This window comes from Mycteria americana, chromosome 4, assembly GCF_035582795.1.
Source record: "Mycteria americana isolate JAX WOST 10 ecotype Jacksonville Zoo and Gardens chromosome 4, USCA_MyAme_1.0, whole genome shotgun sequence".
Lineage (NCBI taxonomy): Eukaryota > Metazoa > Chordata > Aves > Ciconiiformes > Ciconiidae > Mycteria > Mycteria americana.
This window is the reverse complement of record NC_134368.1, coordinates 10,945,901-10,969,128: the sequence shown is the minus strand read 5'-3', so window position 1 is coordinate 10,969,128 and position 23,228 is coordinate 10,945,901. Positions and strand designations below refer to the sequence as shown.

The 23,228-nt window shown below is 40.2% G+C and overlaps 1 protein-coding gene across 4 annotated transcripts in view; it reads right to left on the bottom strand.

Annotated features, from left to right (window-relative positions):
• FAM193A (family with sequence similarity 193 member A) overlaps positions 1 to 22,915 on the bottom strand; it is an 83,707-nt gene extending 60,792 nt beyond the window's left edge. For all 4 annotated transcript variants that reach the window (XM_075499625.1, XM_075499628.1, XM_075499626.1 and 1 more), the window contains exon 1: positions 22,380 to 22,915. In XM_075499625.1, the coding sequence (XP_075355740.1) occupies positions 22,380 to 22,652 (273 nt within the window). In that variant the 5' untranslated portion in view covers positions 22,653 to 22,915. The remainder of the gene's footprint in view (positions 1 to 22,379) is intronic.
• Between the last annotated feature and the right edge of the window lie 313 nt (positions 22,916 to 23,228).

Here is a 23,228-nt window from a genome sequence, read left to right as displayed (position 1 = left end):
TTCATCTATTTTGTTTTATTAAACTTGGATGTTAATTTGAATGATGCAAACAAACTATTCATTCCATGAAACTTACAGATGGGCATATTCATTCCTACCTCAACCACTGCAATAAAATCCCCCTCCTTTTTTTATAAAAAAAATAGTCCGATGTGACAACTAATCACTATCAAATAATACCTTAAGAAAAAAAAATAAAGAAATACACAGTTGCTTTGTAGAATGAAGTGTCCAGACCCTACCAGAAGTCCTGCTGTGCTCTGTAGACACTCTACGTTGAATTCCACCACTGAAAACAAACCTACATAAGCTGTACTTAAGAAAAATATCTAAGCACTGCCTGGCACACGACCTCATAAGTTTGTATTAACAAAGGTCAAAGACCTTCCTGAATTAATTCCTGTTTGGATGCTTTTTCCAGAAGATATGATCTAGCATAATCCCTATTTAAAGACTGCAAGTAGCAAATCAACTAACACAGAATTCATCTGGGCTCAGAATCAAGTAGCAAATTTCATTATTTTTGTTTACTCTCCATCATCACTTTTCTTCTGTTATGTATTCAAATGCTTCTATCTGATAAGCCATTTATTCCTTACCTTCCTAGAAACTGGAAAGAGTTAGAAAACAGGCCCTTGGAAGTCAGAAACACAGACAATTAGCATGATCCTTCCTACTAGGTAGCCACAAGAACTGGTATTCAGGAAGAAATCCCTGCCGGATACCAAATAACCTCCCTACTCCTCCATTTGATACCATTGTGAATAGATTCAAGGACCAGGCTAGTCTTTTTTTTATACACAAAATATTGTGCCACTAGGCACAGGCCATCAGCACAGCCACCCCAAAGGTGAATCTATCTATCTAGGTAAGTCACATGAAATTTCGCAACGCTTGCATGAATACTGTTTGTAGCATATGAACAAATACTGGTTTTCCTCAATCAGCTGAGAGTTCTTATTATCCCTTTCCAAGTCATTATATCCTCTGGAAGCTTTATCAAGAAAATGTCATGTTTTCTTCCAAGCCAACACAAAAAGGTTAACAGCATTACAACAATTCCCTGTAACCCAATAGCAATATACCCATTTACAATTAGTAACTGAAGGTTTTCCAGGACAAAAAGCTGGAAGATCCATGTCATCTGGGAACAAAAATACTCCTACTGCATTCGAAAGCAAACAAGCGAAGTCACCCTTAACTTTTTCAAAAGCAGTAAACACTAGACGCAGTGCTACCCCAACCCTGAAGATAAAACTCCCCAGCCATCCCCATGGCCCTGCATACGTTCATTCTCAAGGAAGATGTACGCTTCCAAGCAACGGTTATTAATGCCATAGTGAACCTGCACTGTCTGAAGTCTCTGGTGGTTAATGGTTAATTGCCTTCCAGCGGAGAAGGATCGCTACAGGAGAAAGCGACAGACCCCTGATGCCATGAAAAGTGTCTATGCTTGCAAGTCCCATCTTGTTACTTTATATTCCTTTGAACCTAAAACCATCTGTCTCATCTTACAAAAAACTAAAAGTATCAGAATCACAATTTATGCCATTCTTAAATCTGTAAAATCATACTAGAGAAATATATATCAACTACCATACTGAAATTCACAATAAATGAAAGATATTGCCCTTTGGGGTGCGAGGGTGTGCAGGGGAGGGGAGAGGCGACAGGGAATAGAAGCCTAAAGCTGCACTTTTATCCAAGTGTCAAACTTTACTTCGTAAACTATAGTGTCACTATTTGTACAAATGGGCAGCCTCAGCTGATGAGCCGTTTCCCCACAGCATCACAAAGAGATAAAAAAATCATTTCCAGAATAAAATGAAACATTAGTTTTGTTCATTAAAATAAATAAATTATATTTAAGCTTAACAGAGTAAGTTAAAATAGGATTTAGCATAGAAATATTACAGCTTACTTAGCATACTAAAAAAATGACATTTCAGTAAAGCAATGGTGAAGACAGGAAGAATCAAAGCCCTACGTTTTAAAGTAAAAAATTAAATACAAATCACAAGGCTGCAAACCGTGACATAAGCTTGTGTTCATCTTGTTTGTAATTGTATCTTCATTCTTCTCTTAGAGAAAATGTTTTTAAACAGAACCCAAACTACAATAACTATGAGGCTCTATGCTCTTAAATTGTGTGTAACCAAGAAACTACAGCATGCCTATACTTGTGCAACCAGTTACTTGGCTAAATAAGACCATTTATTCAGATTAAAGCCAGCAGCAATTAGTATCCTTATCTTCTTTGTATTTTGCATTGCATTGATCTGAGGTACTGCATGTAAATTGAAAAATACGTTATTGGAAATTGGTTATTTTTTAAGAAGTATCACTGTGCACATGATAATTCTGTAACTTCTTCTCTTTCATCTTATTCAAATAATTATTCATACTTTACATTTCCAATTGTCAGAATTTTTCAATCCCTAGCTCCAAATCAAGAAATTTCACATCTTAAGGGAACATTAAAAAAAGTCAGAGGCAGTGACAAGTGTCTCGTGCTATATTTGCAACCGAACATCCTTTCTGAGATTATTTCTCCATCAAGATTTGGCAGCGAATGGGGAGAAGGATGGGGTTATACCAATGGCTTATGCTCATCCCTAAGACTGTGAAAAGGAAACATAATTCCAAGAGGCATCACACTGTTTTCAAGAGACACTGAAAAGCATTAGTGCTGCTTCACAGCCCTCTGGAGGAGACCTCATTTGGTCAACCACCTTCAAGAAATGACTAACTGCAATAGACATGGTGACAGCCAAACAGGGTGGTCAGCAAGAGGCCTGGTTCATTTAACTTAGCAAAGCAATGAAGTTCTCTCTGTGAATACACTGGGGGTAGGCAGAAGACAGGAATTAGACTGAGGACAGGGAAAGCTGAGTAAAATGTCCTGGAATACATTCAAGCTGAAGTAAAAGACTATCAGTCCCAGCATGAAGGATGTAAAGCAGAACTGAAGATAGGGATAGTGAAGATCTACTTCAAATGAAGTTGAATCAGTTAATGAAAGGCATTTTATGGTATTTCTACAGATAGGCAGTACCAAAAACACTGTCCAGATGCCTTCACATTTTTATCACCATTCACATGACAAAGCTTTGCAGTTACCCAAATATATTTGCAACTCAATTGTAATATATGACCTGTCTTGGTCTTCTGGGTGTTTTTTTAAATTCTATTTGCGGCAGGGGAGATGAAGGGAAATTTGCCTACAGTAGTTTTTATAAGGTTCTTCTATATCTTTTAACACTGCATTTAAAATAAAAAGCAGAAAAAAATAGTATTTTAAGTTTTTTGTAACTGTATGGACAATTTGCAAGATAAAGCAAACTTGAAAACCTGAAACCAAATTAAAATCAAGTTTAATATTAAGCCATAAGGGGAGGAGGAGGAAATCATGTCTTTTACTGGTTGAAGTATAGTAATTAATTATATTTAAAGAGTTTTCTGCACCGAATTAAACACTATTCCCTAGTTGACAAGTGAAATGGCAGCAGGTATACAAAATAACAGAACTAATTTAAGTGCGGACAAGCTTAGACTTGAGTGAAAAAAGACTTGGGTCTGTAATACCCAGCTGTGCAGGCACCAAGAACCCATGCTCTCCAGGGCAAAAAGGGAGGGAAGAAGATTTTGTTTTAATTACATACATCACAAATTCTTTAGGAGCACATATCCCACACACAGTACTTCCCTTCTTTGTAGCCAAATATGACACAGCATAACAGCCAATCCACCTCCTACCAGGATTCTGCCTTTCCTGTACTAGAAAAATGTTCAACGTTTTTCCAGCAATTATGCAGCCACATGTGCTAAAAAAAAAAAATACCAAAAGCTAATAATGAAGATGATTCAAGCATTTCTTTTCCCCAATACAATGGCCAAGTGTTCTGAGCAGGTAGTTAAAATGCCCCAAAATTCTCTCAACTAGCCCTGACAGGTAACAACCATGTATATACATTTTTTTCCCTAGTAGAGAGTTGTTAGAGATTTAATCTGTTGTTTATACTTCAATCCTGAACAGAAATATGTAAAATTAATAGGATTATGCAAAACAAAAAAACCCCAAAACGTGCCAGCACTTTCCCTATGAACAGCAAGAAGCATTCATCCAAAGGCAAGTTTAAGATGTGTAAGACAACATTTAGGAATTAATTACTTGACTATGTAGCTTCAATGATACAACTGTAGGTGCTTTACTACAGGAATTATGTTACAAGAAAATGACCTCACCTGGTAACTGGTAAAGGGTTAAACATACTCACTCTTGACAGCAAAATCTCCTAGAATGTTAAGTAAAGCCACGCATGGGAGAGGGCATTTTCAGAAGAATCCACCAAATACAATTTCCAAAACTAGCCATGTTTTTCCCATAACAGAGAAACAGAACTGTCAGGCAAATTGCATACGCTCTCCTCGGACATGACACAGACAATACAAGGCACCAGTTCTGAGCCCCTTCAATTCTGCAAAAATTAGCATCAATAAAAAGCAGAGTCCTAGTTTAATACCTAGACTTAAGAGCAATCAGCAAAATTACAGGAGAAGATGCAGCAAGTAAGCTTTATCATCAGAACTGCATTCAAAGGTTATGTTTCTAACAAATCACTGTAAAGTTAATAAAACCACAAGTTAAGCTAATATCCACAGCAGATTACCTCAGTCCTTGCATTTCATTATCCCCAAACTGCCCAGCTCTAGATGTTCACCATACATGCATATATCACATCATGTATTAAATTTCTTATAGCCACATGAAATACACTACTGAAACATAACACATGGTGTGCTTCAACTACCACTATGGGAGGGACCAGAAATTTACTGAATTAACTGAGGAAATAAGTAAAGCTTGAAGTCCTTTGACCCAAGCACCTGATTTACCGCTGCAACTTAAGAAGAGGAGATCCAAGAATCCAGAGAAGTCTATTCAGCTGTGCCTCACTAAAAAGCAGGGGTGCTAACAGCAGGAAGCCAACCATGATCCCAACATACATAACCAGAACAAAAAAGGAAAGTGGCATCTCTAAAACTCCCATCTGAAATGTTCCCTGACCCAAAGGTGTAAGGGCTATATCCAGACAGCAAGCCAAACCTAAGTCCTGGACTGGATTTGTAGGAACAGTTGCTTCCTATACTGAGGAAGATCACACGGAAAATATCCAGTGCAATAAATTTTTCATTACAGACTGTCTTAGAAAGTAGTTGTGGGGGTTTGGGTGTGGGTTTTGTTTTTGGGGGGTGGGGTGTTAAGGAGAAGCAGGAGGCAGCTGAGCTGAGACATCTGTGATTGTGATGTCTTTAAGGCGATCTATGAAGAGACTGCCAAAGACAAAGGCAGCTAAACAGCTGTATTGGAGAAAAAGCCATAGAGAACAAGCTGTCTGCTGGCCCCACCTAGAACTGCATACTGCTCCAGTTGTTCTGTGCCTCCTTCAGACCCAAGAAAACAAAAGTGGTTGTCTGAAGCAACTCTTAAGTGGAGCAGAAATCACATGTATCAGGTCTAACCACCAGGCAGATGTGCACCACCTTGAAGGTGTCAGAGAAAGCTGTTCAATGTTAATTCATCATACCAACTACTGCTCATGGCTGCTTATCCACATGGGTACTAGTTATACTGCTAACAACGGCCAAGAATGAATAAGAAGCTCCCAATCAGTCCTCCATATCCTAACACTGTCAAGAACAAACTCATCCTGCAGACAACCCCATGTCTTTGAAAATGCTATCACAGGGCAGCTTTGGCTTCTCTGATCATGTGATGAGGTTCCACATGCTGGTAGGTGAGAATGTGGAAGATTTCAAGGAATTAACACACAAAAGAAGCTCCTTCTGCTTGCTAACTTGAATGAAGAATATTTTACACTAGGATCACAAGCAAAACAACAAGAGTCAAAACACGATATACCAGGGCAACCTGAACAAAAGCCTAGAGGTAAGAACAAGTAATTATTCACACAAAGTTCATAAGAAACAAGCAACCAATCCATCAGTCTGGGAGGTATGCATACTAACGTATGAAGCATAAGAAAAGGAGCTAGAATTCTTTGAATGTGATCAAGACTATGATCAACTCCATAACAGTCCATTCCCAGCTAGAATACTAACAGAAAGAGGATACAGTTAGTTCATAGCAAAAAACCAAACCAAAACAAAAAAAAAAACCAAACAACAAAACAAAACAAGCAAATCCAAGTGCCCAGGAGTGTTATGCCCTATATCTTAAGGATGTAAGCATCACAAATGCAGAGAGAGATATCTTGGAAGTCTACAAATAATAAAAGAAGGAAAGCACACGAGTGCTATCAAGCTGCAAGCTTACTACAGACCATCAAAAATGGTGGACAGACAGGTGATACCTTTTCTGAGCAGACAGAAGAGTGAAGAAAAGCATAGGACTTCTTGTTACAAGGAGATACTAAGAACCTAGGCACCTACTGGGAACAGAACATAGCAGAAGTCCAGCGAGAGTTCAAGGAACTTACTTTTTTAAAACATAGAAGGCAACGACAGACTCTTCCTTTAGCTGTAGCCAGCAAGAAAGAAGCAGTTGACAGTAAACAATGAGAGACAGTTTCATTGGAAGTGAATCGTCAAGTCAATGGTTACCGAAGAGGGAAAGGAAGGAAGAACAGCAAGAGACAGATTTAACATCACTAAATAAGAGCTCGCGGAAGGCAAGTCTAAGACAAGGAGGAGCTAATTCTCAAATGACACAATAGATACAAACAAATTCAAGAAAACCAAGCACAGCAAGAGAACAGAAAACATAGCAAGAGAATAATGACTCAGAAAAAACACACAGAAAGGGAATAACAAGCATAACAATGGCAAGAGAATTCAGGGGACAATTCGAAAAGGCTAAAGGCACAAAATGAAATAATTCTCACAAACCAGCTTGAAGCTACTAAGAAATCATTCTATCAGTACGCTACTAATAATAAGAGAATTTGTCCATTACTGAAGAGGGAAAACAGATTAATGAACAAGTCCTCACTAAAGAGATCAACTACAAGCAGGTGACTAGCACAATTAGCACAAACAAATGGGTAAAAATACCCACCCAGAGTCAGCCTATTATTGGGAATAGCCATACTTACGGTTTTTTTCCAAGTTGGCTAGATCTGATAACATTCAAACAAGTTGCTCAGGAAATCCTCTGAGCCATCTCAAAATCAATAATCCTATCTTTGAAAACTCATGGAGGATGCTTGAGATATCAGAAGCTTCAAAAAAGGTGAACCCTTTCTTTAAAGCAAATAAACAACCTCACCCCTCAAAAAAACCCCAAACCAAACACACCAAAAACTGAGGGAGAGAAAAGGGATGGCGAAGGGCAGAAACACCTGAGGAATAATAATGGCTTGTCTTCAGTTCCCAGAAAAGTTAGTCAAATGTATTCAAGCAAGTCTTTTGAAGCACTTAGATGATACAGAGAGGAGGAGCAGCCACCTTGGTTTTGTCAAAAACAAGCCACGTCAAACCAGTACAACTTTATTCCATGACAGAGTTACACAGGGGAAAAAGAATAAACATCATGATTTACTTGATTAATGTTTGTGACAGTCTTAACTACTGAGAATTTCTTATAGCCAAACTAAAAAGCAAGATCTTGATAGAACCAGCATGAATTTCCAAATAGGCATAGGTGACTATATGCAAAAGAGGAGTCAACAAGGTCAGACTGTTGGAAAAAAGCTAATGCTACCTTAGGATGTATAGCTTATGTGACACATGACATAATCCTTCCACCTAATACTGCTCCAGTAAGTCTCAGAGGGACAACTGCAACTCATTCTGAACACAGGTCTTCAAGCTAGACAGGAACAGCTGGAGAAAAGCGACAAGAGAACAACTACCAGACATAGACAGTATTACCTGCCAGGAAAGGCTGAAAGAACTGGGGACACCAAGCTTACCGATGAGCATACTGAGGGGAGGAAGAGTCCACAGCAAACAAGCAATAAAATGTTTGAACTGCAGCAAGGGAGATTTCTATGCAATAGAAAATTCACAGCTAAGTATTTAAGAACAAAGATAGCCTGCTTGGTGAGGTTGTGGAGTCTCCATCAACGAGGTCATTTAAAGGGCATGTTAGACAAACAAGTGACAAAAGTATAATCCATGCTGTCTCCGCTGGCCAGAAGACGGATAAATGAATGAGATAAAAACAAGGATGGAATGAAACTTGAAGTCAAGATTTTATAGCACTGATAAGAGATTCTGGAATATTACATTCAGCTCTGGTATCAAGCTTAAGGAGATAGTTTAAAAAGTGCAGAAGGAACCGAAGAACCACCTGAGAGGCAGCGCACACGCTTAGAATAATTGAGAGTCTAATGAGTTTTGATTATGAAAGAGGAAGTCAAGGGGTAATTCTGTTACAGTAAACAAGTATCTTTCCAAGAATAAAACATCAGGTTCTAATGGGCTCTTTAACAAAAACAACCCTCAAACCACACCCAAGAACCATGTGTTATTTAACAAGGATACCTTTGTAACAGAACAAAATTAAACATAGGTGTTTCAGCAAGATTGTAGCAAAGCATTTTTGCACAGAGTAAGAAGCTATTTTAGACTAGCAGCAAGTCTGGCTTACTTGGCCAGCATGCGATGTAAAAGGTAAAGCAAGCAGAGTTAAATTAGCATGGTTATGAGCACTACTCTAAAAGATGGTTGCTTGGAGTTATGTCTGCTTCCCAGAGCACAATTACAAAAAAAAAACAAAACCCAACCAAAACAAAAACCACAACCTTAAAGAAAAAGAATTGTATTTTTCAGACAAATCATCTACCTTTTAATATGTATCAAGGTAGATAATTACCAATACTGTTGTCTGTTAATATTTTAAAAGAAGATAAAAAGCTCTATAATCAGAAGAGTCTACCTAAGACAATTCACAAAAGGAAGAAGCAGGGCCACAAAGCTCAAACTCCCTGGTAGCTACCCAGCCTCTGACACACCGCTGTGCTCAGACAGCCTGCCTGCTCAGCACACGCTCACCAGTTACCCAAACACATGCTCTGCCTCATGAATGTACAAGTGAGACTAGGAAGATGGGGGAAAAAAAAAGCCAAATTGGAAGGATAAATCCACACATAGCCACCCTTTACGCCTTTCCCATCGCTATTTTCTGGTGTTACAGTGGAGTTGTAAGCCTATCCAATGTACTTTCCCTCCAAGCAGGCCAACTAGATCAGGATGTCTGACCACAAAGAGGGCTGGCTTTCCAGAAAGAGGAGCTACAGTCATCCTCCCTCTCCACCAGTGTCAATCAAATTTTGCTTAAGAGGAAAGGAAGAACCACAACAACATATTGGAGGGGCAGATGCAACAGGTGCCAGAAAGACGACATCTTCCAGTGATCCATGGTTTAACCAAAGGGATTCATGCTCCACTAAACCCCAGTAAACCCCACTAAGCAGACACACCTACAAAAGAAATAATCATCAGACATAACACCTCCCTGACCCCATACTAACACTTATTAATAGATTATTCCTATACTTATCCAAACTCTCTCATGTCATAGACAGCCCCCCTACAAAATATCCATTTTGGTGAAAAAGATTAAGATGACGACACTAAAAATTTACTAGCCATAAATACAAAGCCTTAAAGGCGTCAATAAAGGCAGACTCCATTGCATCAACTTTTTTTTGCTGATCATGAGTTAATACAAACACTAAAAAACCCACTTTACTGTAACTTCAAAAAGTTAAATTACTCTAGCAAACTATACAAAACAATATCTTTGTGGCAGAAGTGTCAGAGATAGGACAATGCAAGCAAAATAAAACAGTGAAGACTAACTTCCTGCTATAAAAAAAAAAAGAAATATATGAGTCTCAAAGAAACCATAGAAAATTCTTTTCTTATCGGAGTAATTCATCCCTAACTCAGGAAAACAATTAAAATGTAAAAATACAATTATTTGGGAATTATTTTTTTAATATTAGGGCAATACCTCAAGTATCCTTGCATTACAACATTGCACACTATGTATCAGCCATTTCGCCAAGCCAAGACTTCATGGAAAAAGCTAGTGATAGGTATGTCAACTTTTGCAGGATTATCATAAATATTAACAGGGTTGGGAGTAACTTTCTTTAACAGATTTTTTAGTGTCTTCAGTATAAGGGAGGTCTAACACTGGTTAAAATCCTCTAGGCTTTAACAGAAAACAGACACGGACTACCATAGACTTTTGCAGCTTAGCTGTCAAATCATCAGGAATACCTTATTGACTGAGCTGATCCCACTAACAGGTAACATCATTAGGTGCAACCTCCTGATTCAGAGTTTGTTTCAGAACTGGCTTCATTTAGACAAATACTCATTTCTATGTCCTTAGTCAAAAGCCACAAAGGCAAGCACACATTCAGACTTCTATTTGAAAGCTCTACTTGTACTTAAGGAATAAATTCCCACAGGCCATTACTAGTAATATTTTAACAAATTCGTGGGGACCAGAACAATCCCCTAAACCTTACACAAACACTAGATTTTTCACCTGATTAAAAATGAAAACAAAGGCTCAGAATGACTTTAAATATTGACAAAATTCATTCTTCTTTCTCATCATTCTTATTATGAAGACATAAGATACAGCCATCAAGTTTAGAAAAAACATGCAACAAGCAGTCTAAATAATATTCAAAGTATGCATGATTGTCATGATTTCCCCATAATTCTGAAAACCAGTAAGCCAGGTTGCCAATGACAGCACTTCCAAAACCATTAAATAATAATTAATATTTAACTTAGTTACTATGCAATGTTTCTCAGTACAAAGTTCCTCCTCCTATGTAAGGTTTCAAATTTATAGCTAGTGGAGGATACTGTACAAGTGTGGTAGCCTTGTTTCAGGACAGAAAAAAAATTATAATTTTTTTCCATTGAAAGCATAAGAATCTTTTTTTAAAGCAACGTATATCTGAAAATTATGGAAGTTTAATTTTGTCCACTTTTATTCCTGTGGTTCAGACTCTTAGCCAGTTATGACACTAACAAAAAAAAAAAAAAAACAGTCAGCTTCAGGCTGCTGCTGCAAGCTGTCTCAAATCACAGCAGACACCAGCACAATTCCCTGCAGACTCCCTGAAAAGAAGCGGAGAATGACAGTATAGTGGAGACAAATCTTGGGAGTAGCCAGGAGAAAGAAGTAAAGATAAAATAAAGATGATCACAGATAAAACTGCAAAGTTTCTTCTCACAGTAAAGGAATATTCTATCTCTTGCTGAGTGACAAAATAAAACCTTAATTCATCTGAAGCCTATTCCAGTGAAGATCTGGGTTTCAACTACACGTTATCTATAGTCACATAGATAAGTTATGGCCATTAAAATAAAGTGGTGAAAGACTTCTAGTGAACCTAAGCTAAACCACTAACTTGCCATCTGTTGTGGCAGCAGCTTATTGAAGATAAGCAGCCTGGAAGCATTATGGCAATTAAGAAATCTTTTGGTCATTAACTCCACACCAATTAAACACTAAAGGCTGGCAAAACTGTACTGTGGCTCAGAACTGCTTTTTAAAGCAAACTCTTCTGTTCCCAATGACTGGTTTCACTATGAGACCCAGTGTGGCAAAGAACCTTTAAACATTTACTTAGGCACTTCTTTGTCCATCAGCAGCCCTAATACATAGGTATATGTTCTCCTAATCCCAAAAAATGTACGTGCACATAAAGTATTTACTTGTGCTGGTTTTGGCTGGGATAGAGTTGATTTTCTTCATAGTAGCTAGTACAGGGCTATGTTTTGGATTTGTGCTGAAAACAGTGTTGATAATTCAGGGATGTTTTAGTTATTGCTGAGCAGTGCTTACACAGTCAAGGCCTTTGCTGCTCCTCACCCCACCCCACCAGCGAGGAGGCTGGGGGTGCACAAGAAGCTGGGAGGGGACATGGCTGGGACAGCTGACGCCAACTGACCAAAGGGCTATTCCATACCATATGACATCATGCTCAGCATATAAAGCTGGGGGGAGAAGAAGGGGGGACATTTGGAGTGATGGCGTTTGTCTTCCCAACTAACCGTTACACGTGATGGAGCCCTGCTTTCCTGGAGATGGCTGAACACCTGCCTGCCCATGGGAAGGAGTGAATGAATTCCTTGTTTTGCTTTGCTTGTGTGCATGGCTTTTGCTTTCCCTATTAAACTGTCTTTATCTCAACCCACGAGTTTTCTCACTTCTACTCTTCTGATTCTCTCCCCCATCCCACTGTGGGGGGAGTGAGCGAGCAGCTGTGTGGGGCTTAGTTGCCAGCTGGGGTTAAACCACGACATTACTTCATGCCTACACTTACATAGCAACATCATTAATCCACATTCAAAAATGCCGTGTTTTAAAAAGCTTGGATACATGCACACACATGTATAAGCATGCACACACACTTCTCACTCACTCATCTGTCCACGAAAGTGTCTCTGGGCTTGCGTCAACATTAGTGTTATCCAAATTCAGTGCCTCACATCCATCTCTGAAATACTCCCTACAACAAGTTTGAAATAGTCAACTATTGGGTTTAATATGGTTATAGAATTTGAAAGAGGTTCCGTAACTTCTTGTAATATTCACAAACTAACCAAAGTCTGCCTATGAAAACACGTTAACTCAAGGTATTTTTAAAACACACTGTTAGTTTATTGCACCTAGATCAATGGAAAAACCCACTTTAATATTAGAAAATAGCTGAACTACCTTGTGTACAATTCAGTAGTAGCACCACCTTCCTAGCTTTGGAAGAGTTCTGCTCTGAGAGCTAAAGCTACTATTTCTGCACACAGGAAAAAAAAAAAGAAAAAAAAAAAACACAAAAAACCAGAAAATAAGCTTTGGCTTTAAAAAAAAAATCATCTTAGTTTAAAAGCAAAATTACTTTAGTCCCAAAATACAGAAGAAATCCAAAAGTTTGCAGTGCCCACAGTTAGTGCACTGACTCGAACCACATCAACATACAGCTGTTTGCACTAGTTCTCTCTCTTTGAAAAAAGCCTCAAAGAGAAGAAGCGGGTGGCAGAGTGCATTCACGTCCGGCACCCCTGCCTAAAGCCACTTCTTTTGTTTGTAAGGAGCTGTCACTGATGCAGCCTGACAGCACAAAGCTTAAAGCAGAACAGGAGTCAAGGTAGAGCCTTACAGCACTTTGCAGAACATTATGTGTACATTACATTTAATACAGTTTTCAACAAACTTTGTCACTACACACAATGAGATATGCCCTAATAAAGAAATACATAGACTTTAAAGAGTTATGGCTTGCATTAAATAGACTTCTTCCAGAAGTAGGATTCAATTGACAGCCCTCTTTTCTTTCCCTCACCTTACAATGCTGATAATCTAATTAAGTTTATTTTAGATGTCGCTAATGATAGACACTCAAAACCTATGAACGACATGACCCAAACTTATTAGTCAAGTTTAAAACAAAATTGGTTACATAATGTCATGCTCAGTTAATATGTTCAAGAGCCTTTCTTTCATGGACTCACTTGAAACATGCTTAGCCATTTCATAAGGCTAAGCATATTTCATGTAACATCAATAATGTTTGCTCTTTTACAGCTCTTTCTCTCCTTATCCACATTAACTCTTCTCCATCATCCAAGGGGAAAGAAAAAGCCATTTTAGTCTTATTCTATCCTTCCAAAGACCCCATCCTCATTCAGTAACCACAGACTTCTCTTAAATTGCCACCTGTTTCTTCTGACAGATGGGGAGAATAAAAGTAGACCAAAAAAGACAGGTGCCTGAGAAAGCAATATTTTGCCACATACAAAGCATATCCAGATGCTGTTTCTGGGTCTTGTTCAGACCTTGGTCTAGTTGGTAAATATCCAGGTTTACAGCTTCTAAGTAGTTGGTGGTGGTACAGAAAGAACGTTTGATGGACATGGCTGAACACTAACTCTTGAGTTATTATGCACCAGCTCTGGCAGAAGCTAGACAGCCATGCTAGCACACAGCTGTGCTAAGTCCACCTGAAAGGTGGATTACTACCATGAATCCAGATCATATATTATCTTAGATGACCAATTTTAGATAAAAGCTGGCTCAGGAGATGGATGGTCCTAACACAACATGCCATATGCACTTCCCCCCTTCCCAATAGCTTTCGGAGTGTTATAACTAAATGAGATTCCCATTACTGTAAACCTCCTTCAGCTTCTGATGCTGTAGAGGAACATGCCTACTACTCGGCCCTTTACTCTCCAATACCTTCTTTGGGGAATAATTTCAGTGGTTAGTTCTGCTATGCTTGCAGATTTCCTAAAGGAGGTGAGTGAGATCTTAAGGGGGAAGGAAAAAGAAAACTACACAAAAACACCTCTCAATCATTTCACTGTTGTCCACAGAAGTCTAAGTACTAAAAGCCTTAGCATAGACTTAAGTTGCCAGTGTTTACATTCCTAACTCAGAAAACTACAGATAGTTATGGGTGCATGGAGCCCTTTACATTTTCACAGGACAACTACTGGATTTAATTACTAGAGCTAACATATCAATCATATAATATTTAATAAACAGATATCAATCACTAGAGTTTTATATGTTAGTGATGAATGTATTTATATACAATCTTTAGAAAGCTTACCTCTTCAGCATATTCACAGGTTTGGGACATAAACTAATCCCTGCCCAGTTCTCTACACTGTTTGGTTTTGCTTTAACTTTTAAGCAGAGAAGCTGTTATTTCCAAAAAGAGCAACAACTGACTTGTGGATCAAAGTGAGCAAAGCTGACATTGCAATGCAAGCCATGACTAAACTAACACTTTTGATAGCGTAGGCATAATTAATATCTAGAAGAATAAAGACGGGCATCTGAAAATTTAGATCTAGAACAGTGAAGTCCCCTGGGCTGCCAGCCGGACACTTCTATCCAGCCTGCTACCTTTCCCTGGAGAAGACAAGGAATAGCTATTTAGAGCACCAAACACTGCCCCAACAGCTGATCACATCCTCCATCTGTTCGCAGCTCAACACAGACCACTGAACTGCTGCCAAAGCAGTTAAAAAAAAAATCCAGCAGCTTTTCCTAACAGCAACTGCCATCCATGCACACTCCCAGAAATTAGTCCTCACTGCCTATTGCGGCGCAGGGCTCCTGCACCACCAGCAATTCACCTCCCACAGCCATGTTCTAAGACGAGTAGAAGATGAGACCATAAAGGAAGCCCTAAAGCCCAGATGCCATGGCTGACAAGTCTGCTCTGGATCCAGGCAGTCCAAAGCTCTGACCTTAAAAATAATGACTTTTGTAACCCTGTAAAAACTTATTTACCTGGACGATTGTGGTCTCATGTTTTTGAAGTTCCTTCAGAAGCAAACACTTGACAAAGCTACTACAAACCAGTTCAACAGATAGATGTGTTAAAGGAGGACTATTGTAAAGCTCTCCTGTGCACGAGGACTTAACTTTGTGACATTCCACAATAAGTAACACTACAGAGGCATCCGCAACCTATTCTGTTTTATTTCTGTAGGCCTGAGAAGAGACTATGCATAGCAATATTTCATGGAAGTACCCAGAGCTTTTCTTCCAAGAAATGCACAGTGGAGTCAATCTGTTGTTTCCTCCCTATAAATGAGCAAAGCTATTCTTTCAGTTTTAAGAAATGACGCAGGGGGTCACTCATCTCAACCCTTTTGAGCTCCAACTTTTTTTTTTTTTTTAAAGGAAGAAACCATAACTGAATAGGCACGTAGAGGCTAAGCATGACCTCCTACAGAGATTTTCCATACTATCCAACTTTGGGCACCCAGCCTGCACCGAAGTCCCTCAGGGCTTCCTTTAATAAAGGGTGGAGAGAGACGGCCACTCTACAGAGTGATGCACAACAGGAGTGCCTCCCTCTCAGATGCCTGAGTGTGTTCTATCATTACTACGAGTTTTGAGATAGAGAGAACTACATTTGTGGCTTGTACAACAGAAGGTAAGTTGATTATTTAAGAACATGGTTAAAGTTCAGACTCCAATAAAGTTTTTCTCCAGCACTATCACCAGTCCAACATGAACAACTTCTGTTCAACAGCCTCAAACAGGCTCGCAGGCAACCCCGCTAATTTTTCCCCTAAAATTCACTTTGTAAAACAGTGCTCGGACCAACTTCTGCATCACTAAAGCAGCTGTACATTCTATGTAAAAAAAAATAATAATAAAAAAAAGAAAATGTATAGAAAAGATATTAAAAAAGAAAATATGTACTTCAGGGAAATTACTATGTTGCTCAGACCTATCTTTAATACTATTTCTGGTGTGTTTCCTCACACAGCTAGGAGGTGAAGGTCAATAATGTCATAGGCTGCCTTGAATTTTTACAATATAAAATTAAGTAATTCTCATATCAAAAAAATAATGGCATATTTATTTTACTGCATTCTCAGACAAGCCTCAATTTGGGCAGTTCCTATAATAACATTAATAGCAGCATCATAAGTGTCATTTCCCAGCTGAACTCTTCATTTGCAGCACAAGAAATTTAGAACATGTAGATTAAGATATTAGCAGAGAAGAGAACTGAACTGCAGCATTCTTCTATACATTTAACTCAGTTTTTTCCTTCTGTTTAATTATCCTAGGAAAAGTTCACATATGGAATACCCTTTCTCAAAACTGAGTAGTCCAAAGGTACCTCGGTCGCTATTAAAAAAGTTACCACAAGAAAGGTAAATGTAGGAACTGTTTTCATTACCTTAATAAAAGAGGATATATGACCTCCTTTCCCACCAGTGAAGGAGCCTCAACAAATATTAAATCTTCTTTGATTACCCAGATCCATATAAACCTGGAACACTGCCTAGCACATCCATGAAGCCCTGTACATCCTAAGCAAAGCAAGTTTATTTCCCAGTTATTTCTCCTAACTTCTCCACAACACATCTTCAGCAGACCTGTATTCGTTAAGGGCCACCCTCGCTACACATACATCAAGGACTAAACATTAGTCTTGTAGGCACCAAACACCACCAAACTGAATTTCCACATCCACTCAGCTCTCCTTGCCAGGCAAGAAGAAGAGAGTAAGCCTGGCTCCCTTCCTTACACAGACTGTAAAGGAAAAAGGACCTGAGGGCTCCCCTCAAGATGGGATACCACTACAAAAGGATAAATGCCATAACCCAGAAAAGAATGTGATGTTAAATACCTAAATGAAGCTTCAGGTACTGTTTGGGATTAAAAAAAAATTGCAGGACAAGAACTGGACAAGAACCCTGAATATTCTCATCAATATGCACCTATTTAGAAAAGAACTAACTTTTCACATTAATCTAGTTCCAAATTAAATCACCAAGGTTTCCTTTTCACAGTCAGGAAACAAAATTTTGGAAGAGCAGGTAGTCACTATGTTTTTGAAAGTAAAAGATTTCCCTCTCTCAATCTCTCTCAACCATTTTGCAATCAATACAGCAAGAAAAAAAAAATCCTTTGCCTTCACATCCAGAATCAAATGTCTCATAACAAAGCCATAGGAGGATACTTAGCTACCACAGATTAGACACCGCTGAACCAGATGCCATTTTTTTGGACACACTTTCCACATGTTTCATTTAACAATTCACAACCGATTATTCTCATTACCAGTTGACCATGATATAGCAGGTGCAGGAGGTGGGGGAGAAATGGAGCACAAGGGATTGGATATACGTCAAGGTCATGAGTACACACAGGCATACACTTCCCAGGAGCAGTATTACAAGATCTGAATGAACCGCTAATATGTGTGCCTGTGGTCTCAGGTCTATTAGCTGAAAAATGCCTTAACTGATCATGGGAAGAAACTAAGAAAGAGCTATTAATGTGAATGTTATGCAACCATTAAGCTTGTTTTAAAGTTTGAAATGTTCTAGTTAGATTCGTTTAAGTCACAATAGATTCTCTTTCTAAATTAGCAAGTTAACTCAACCATACCACCTAAACCCAATTCTAATAGTTTCATCCCATTCTGTTACATCTCCTTGTATTAAAAAAGCAAGCAGAGCATAAGCTCTTCAGGGCAGCGACTGCATTTAGTCAGAGTAACAAATGTGCTACCAGACTGTCAAAAATACTTATTTTTCATCAAGTGTTATGAGTGTTTAGAAGTACCTGCTTCCTCAGCCCAAAGAGTAGAGGTTACAATACTATTTATTGGAATTTATCTAGTTTACCTGAGCCTTGACAAAAATTGGCCAAAATAAGTTTGCTTTTGGAGAGGAGGAGGCCCTACATAAAAGTACAAAAGCTAGCTATTTGCTGAACTTCTGAGTTCCTGACAAAGCTCCCCTTTTGTATGCTATTTCTTTTGAATGTTCGAATCATGGAGGGGGAAGAGAGAAAAGGCAAAATCTCAAACAACAAATCAAGCACAGATATCAGTAAACTATCAGTAACTACAAAGCTGCTGAAAAAATTGGTCTAAAAGGTGGCAATATATGGTCTGCTATGTATGGAAGCTCTATTTAAAAACAGTATCTCAAAATAAAGGAATAGTCCAGTGAAATATTTTATGAAAATTCTACAACAGACAGCTCTCAAACATAATAAGATTTACTACACTTGACAGACAAACAATACTTTGAAAAACGCAAGTGAGAGAATTGTAAAATGGCTACTAAATTACTCCCCTTAATAACACAAGATCAGTCAGGCCTGTAACAAAAACTACTGCTGTAGCTGATCAGCCACTGACATAAAACTCTTCACTCCAAAGTACCCAAACATATTAAGGAACAGCCAATTGTACTACAGCGTATCTATGAGTTATGCACTGGTTGATAAAGATAATCAAATGCATCTCACAACATCAATAATCCAACCATCAGTCAAAAATTCAAAGAATCAAATTATAAAGGCCTGACAATACATTACTGAATTAAAAAAAAATGAAAGCAAGATCTATTCCTTTAAATATATGCATTAAACTTCCAAATATTTATTTTATTTTCTGGTTACAAATTACTATTATTTATAGGATACTTGACTCTTCATAACATTGCTGTAAATAGTTCTATAGTTCTGTAAGGAAAAGAATACAACTCTAGGGAAGTCCTGCAGCAGCACCACACAACTCAATGACTTTGTTTCCAGTTCCAGTTAAAGTGGACACAGTTACAGGTTTCCAAAACGGAGATACTCCCTTGCACTGACACACTGGCAAAGCATCCTTAATTTCACTATCATTCTAAAACACCTGACAGTGCTAGAGAGGATGAATTCAGATGCTATAAAGCATGTGCATGGGGCAATGTAGTTTCCAGGAAGATTCCATTAGGAGCTGCCCACTTGCACCCCAGAACAAGACTTAGCATGTACTCTAATGTGGAATTTAGCCTACAGTCTTAAAAAAACTCCAGATAAGATGTGTAAAAACCTCAATTAAAATATATTTGTTAGCTCTAACAGGCTTAGCTAGAATTTCAATACTGGCACATGTGCTTTTAGTTTCAACCATAAATATAGCCATTTTAAAACTCTGTTCAACCTGTTTTATAAAGCATGTTGAAAGTATACCTCATTCCAAACAATTATTGACACACAAGAATGCAGAGCACACACAGGATCATTCCTTAAACATCTTGCTTCACTCTATATTTTAGACAAGTTTTGGAAGAAGCATCTAATAGAACATTAGTAGAAGGACGTGCCCACCACATCCAGAATGGATGCCCTAAAACCAGAAAAGTGGCGAAAGCTGGAAACAGAAAGCATGCAAACAAGTAGAAAACGTTATGCTGTGCCGCAAATACTAATTTCTGGGGGTTTTTTACATTTTTTATATTTTCAGAGATTAAATAGTCAAGTTTGTCCAGCAGAGAATTGGCTGATGATTTATCTTACCCACTAACGGGAACTTTACAATATTCTGTGCAAGATGAAAGTAAAGCAACTCTGGATACTACTTTACAGCTATTAGTGCGTTGCTTACTCTCCATCCAGCCAAAACAAATATTGCACCTAATTTAGAAGTGATCAGTCATGTAAAATACACAGTTCTCTTTCTCAACTTCATCCAGAAACAACATATGCTACTCTTGCACTCAAAGAACGAAGTCTTGTTTTGACCATGTACCCTTAACTAACAAATTATTAACCATTAAGGAGATCGCATTTTCATGTAAGTAATAGTCATGTAATGATGCTTTGAGATTTCATCTTTGCTTTCATCTTTGAAACAAGATTATCAGTTAACTTTTAAGTACTGGCAACTTTCATGTGTCACCACCGTTGGAAAGGTATTGAAAATGTCAAGAAAAAGGTCGCTGAAAGCAGAATGGAGGAAGTAACAACAACTTTAAAAGACTATTATAGAGTATAAGCATTTACCTTTCAGAAACTGAGCACAGGGATTTATCTATCCTCAAAATCTAATTCTAATATGCTTACTGTTTGATTAAATAAGATCCGTGTTGCAGGTTTATTCTAGCTTAACTAACTGATCTAACTGACTTCTTATTCCCCGTTTGTCCATCAGTCTTCAGAATCACTTGTACCACACTGTTAAATGAAATGGAAACATTTGACAAATTGCATACACATCTAAGTACAAGCAAAAAAGATCTATTAAGACAAAGTTACAAATGCATTCAAAATAACATGTTGTGCATACTTATAAGAGTATGAATAATATATCAGTACATGTAATATACAGAAGTATTTTCCCAGAAATTTAGTGCTGAAATACTGTATTTAATTTTGAAGATATGACTTATACTTTCCAAGTGAAGACTCCTGAAGACTGAGAAATTTTATTAGTAACTACCTAGTCTGAAAGAAAGAAGAAACATGAAGTAGGAAGATCAGCAGTGATGTTGCCCTTTTAAGATGAATTTCAGAAAAAGATCTGATACAGTGCAATTAGGTTAGAACCAAAGTCCTAGACTACACATAACCACAAGACACAAACAGATGAAAATATCAGGGATAGTGGAGCCTTCGTTATTTGAATCACATCAATGTCCCATTCTGTGTATCACACTGCTTGTTTTATTTCCCTTGGCATTATCATGTCTATTCCAACAATACCTAGGAACCCGTGCCTGGAAGAGCTTGCAATCTAAGATGTAAAACAAAACAAGATGCATCTTCCTGCTAGAGATTTAACTAGAACAGAGTTTAGTGATGACTTGCAAAGTTGCAAATAAAAACTTGCACACCTCTTCGCCATTATGCACATCATTCTTCTGGATATCTAAATCACGTAAGGGCTACTGTCCCAAAATGAAGTTATGCCTGAAATAAGTGTCAGATTAGAACAGACATACAGAAATGGTTATTCTAAAGCACTGTGGATTTTGGGTCACCAAGTATGAGAGTGTAGAAAGACAAGTTTTAAAGAGGGGGGAAAAAAAGTTAATCTAAATCATCGGATTGCTTGTTGACCTAGCAAAATAGATGGGCACAAAATTACGTGGAGAACCAAAAACCCCATTTGTTACATCACGGTATTTCAGACACCCTACGTCACAAAAGCCATTTCTTCTATTTCCCCTTCACATGTACAACTTTATGAGAGCAAGAGAGGAAACAGAGTAGGCTGTATGACATATACATGGAAGTCTGAAGATGCTGTCAGCAGGAAATGCTTTTGTAAATATGATACCTAAACGCAAGCTTTGTGTAGATAACAAAAAAAATGGGGTAACCTTCATGAGAGAAAGGAACGTAACTTATTTACTCTTTTGTCACTTGAGCCAGTAGGATACCTTTCTAAAGGCCTAATCCTTGAGCAATTTTTCTTGAAAAAAAAAGACCAGTTAAACCACACAATCTGCTCCCAATAAATTTCACCATATTATGAAATAATGTAACAGATCTAAATTATTCTGAGGCACCAGAGTGCAAACCACAGCCCAAGCTACAACGAACCTCTTATGCTTAACGAAGTTGTCTACTGCAAAAAGGGCTCCAATATTAATGGGGAAAAAATATACACAAAGGTCTATTTTTGCTTTTTCATGGCCTGCCCACCTATTTCTTACAGCTCCTCCATTAAGGTGGGGCCCGAGCCCGACAACCCCCGAGGATGGGGACCCTGGAGCTGCCTCCTGCCGGGATTTCAGGAGAAACCCCTGGACGACACGGCCCGAACAGCCTGCGCTGCCCTTCCCCCACAAAGGGTGGGGAGCCGGGGACACTGCCCAGCCCCACCGCCCCGCCACGCAGGGCAGCGCCGCGGCCCCCCGCCGCTGCGAGGGGCCCAGCACTCCCTTCCCCCGCCCCACTGAGGCCCCGGGGCCCGCACCCGCCGAAAAGGGCAGGAGGAGAGGGCGGATGGCGCGGTGGCAGCCCCGGCTGCCAGCGCCGCCCGCCCGGGTGGGTGTGTGCCGGGCCCGCCGCAGCGGGATGTCAGCGCCGCCCGCCTTGCCCCCCCCCTCACCTCGCCGTGTCCCGCCGCGGCCCCGCCGCCGCCCAGGGCTCCGTTGCCGGCGGCCGTCGCCGGCGCTGTCAGCAGGCCGCCCACCGCGCTCGACGAGGCGGCGGCCGCCTGGGTCGCAGCCCGCAGAGGGGCCGCTCCCGCCGCCGCCCCGGCCTTGCCCAGGCCGCCGGCGCCGCCGCCGCCGCTGGGTCCGGGCCCGCCGGTGCTGCTGAGGCCGCCGCCCCGCTTGTTCTTCCGGCGCTTGGCTCCGCGCTTGGCGTCGGCCGGACTCATCGTGCCTGACACCCGGGCAAGGGAGGAGGGAGCGGGGGGGAGGAGGAGAAGGAGGAGGAGGAGGAGGAGGGGAAGGGGCGCGGGGCCGCCGCGAGCGCCCGGGAGCGGAGGGGACGGGCAGGGCCGGGGCACGGGCCACCCCGGGTGCCGAGGAGCGGAGCGCACCGACTGTCACGGCAACGGGGACTCCCTCGGCCCCAGCGCCGCTGACCAGAGTTACCGTCCAATATGGCGGACACAAGGGGAAAGTGATCCCCCTTTACGTCGGGGGGCTCCCCCTTGCGCTGACGGGAACCTGCCCCGCGGGGCACGCTGGGATGCGTAGTTCCCTGGCGGCTCCACAGCCCGTCGCTGAGGGGGACAGCGGACTACAACTCCCGGCGTGCACTGCGAGGCCCGCCTGGGCGCGGCCGGTGAGCTCATCCGTTCCCGCGGTACCCGCTGGGAGCTGTAGTCCCCCCCGCCGCCGTAAGCCCCGCCGGCCGACGTTGCCACCCCGGTCAAGGGACTACACCGCCGCCCAGGAGCCGCCGAGCACCACGTGACGCGCGCCCCCGCGCCTTAAAGGGGCCGCAG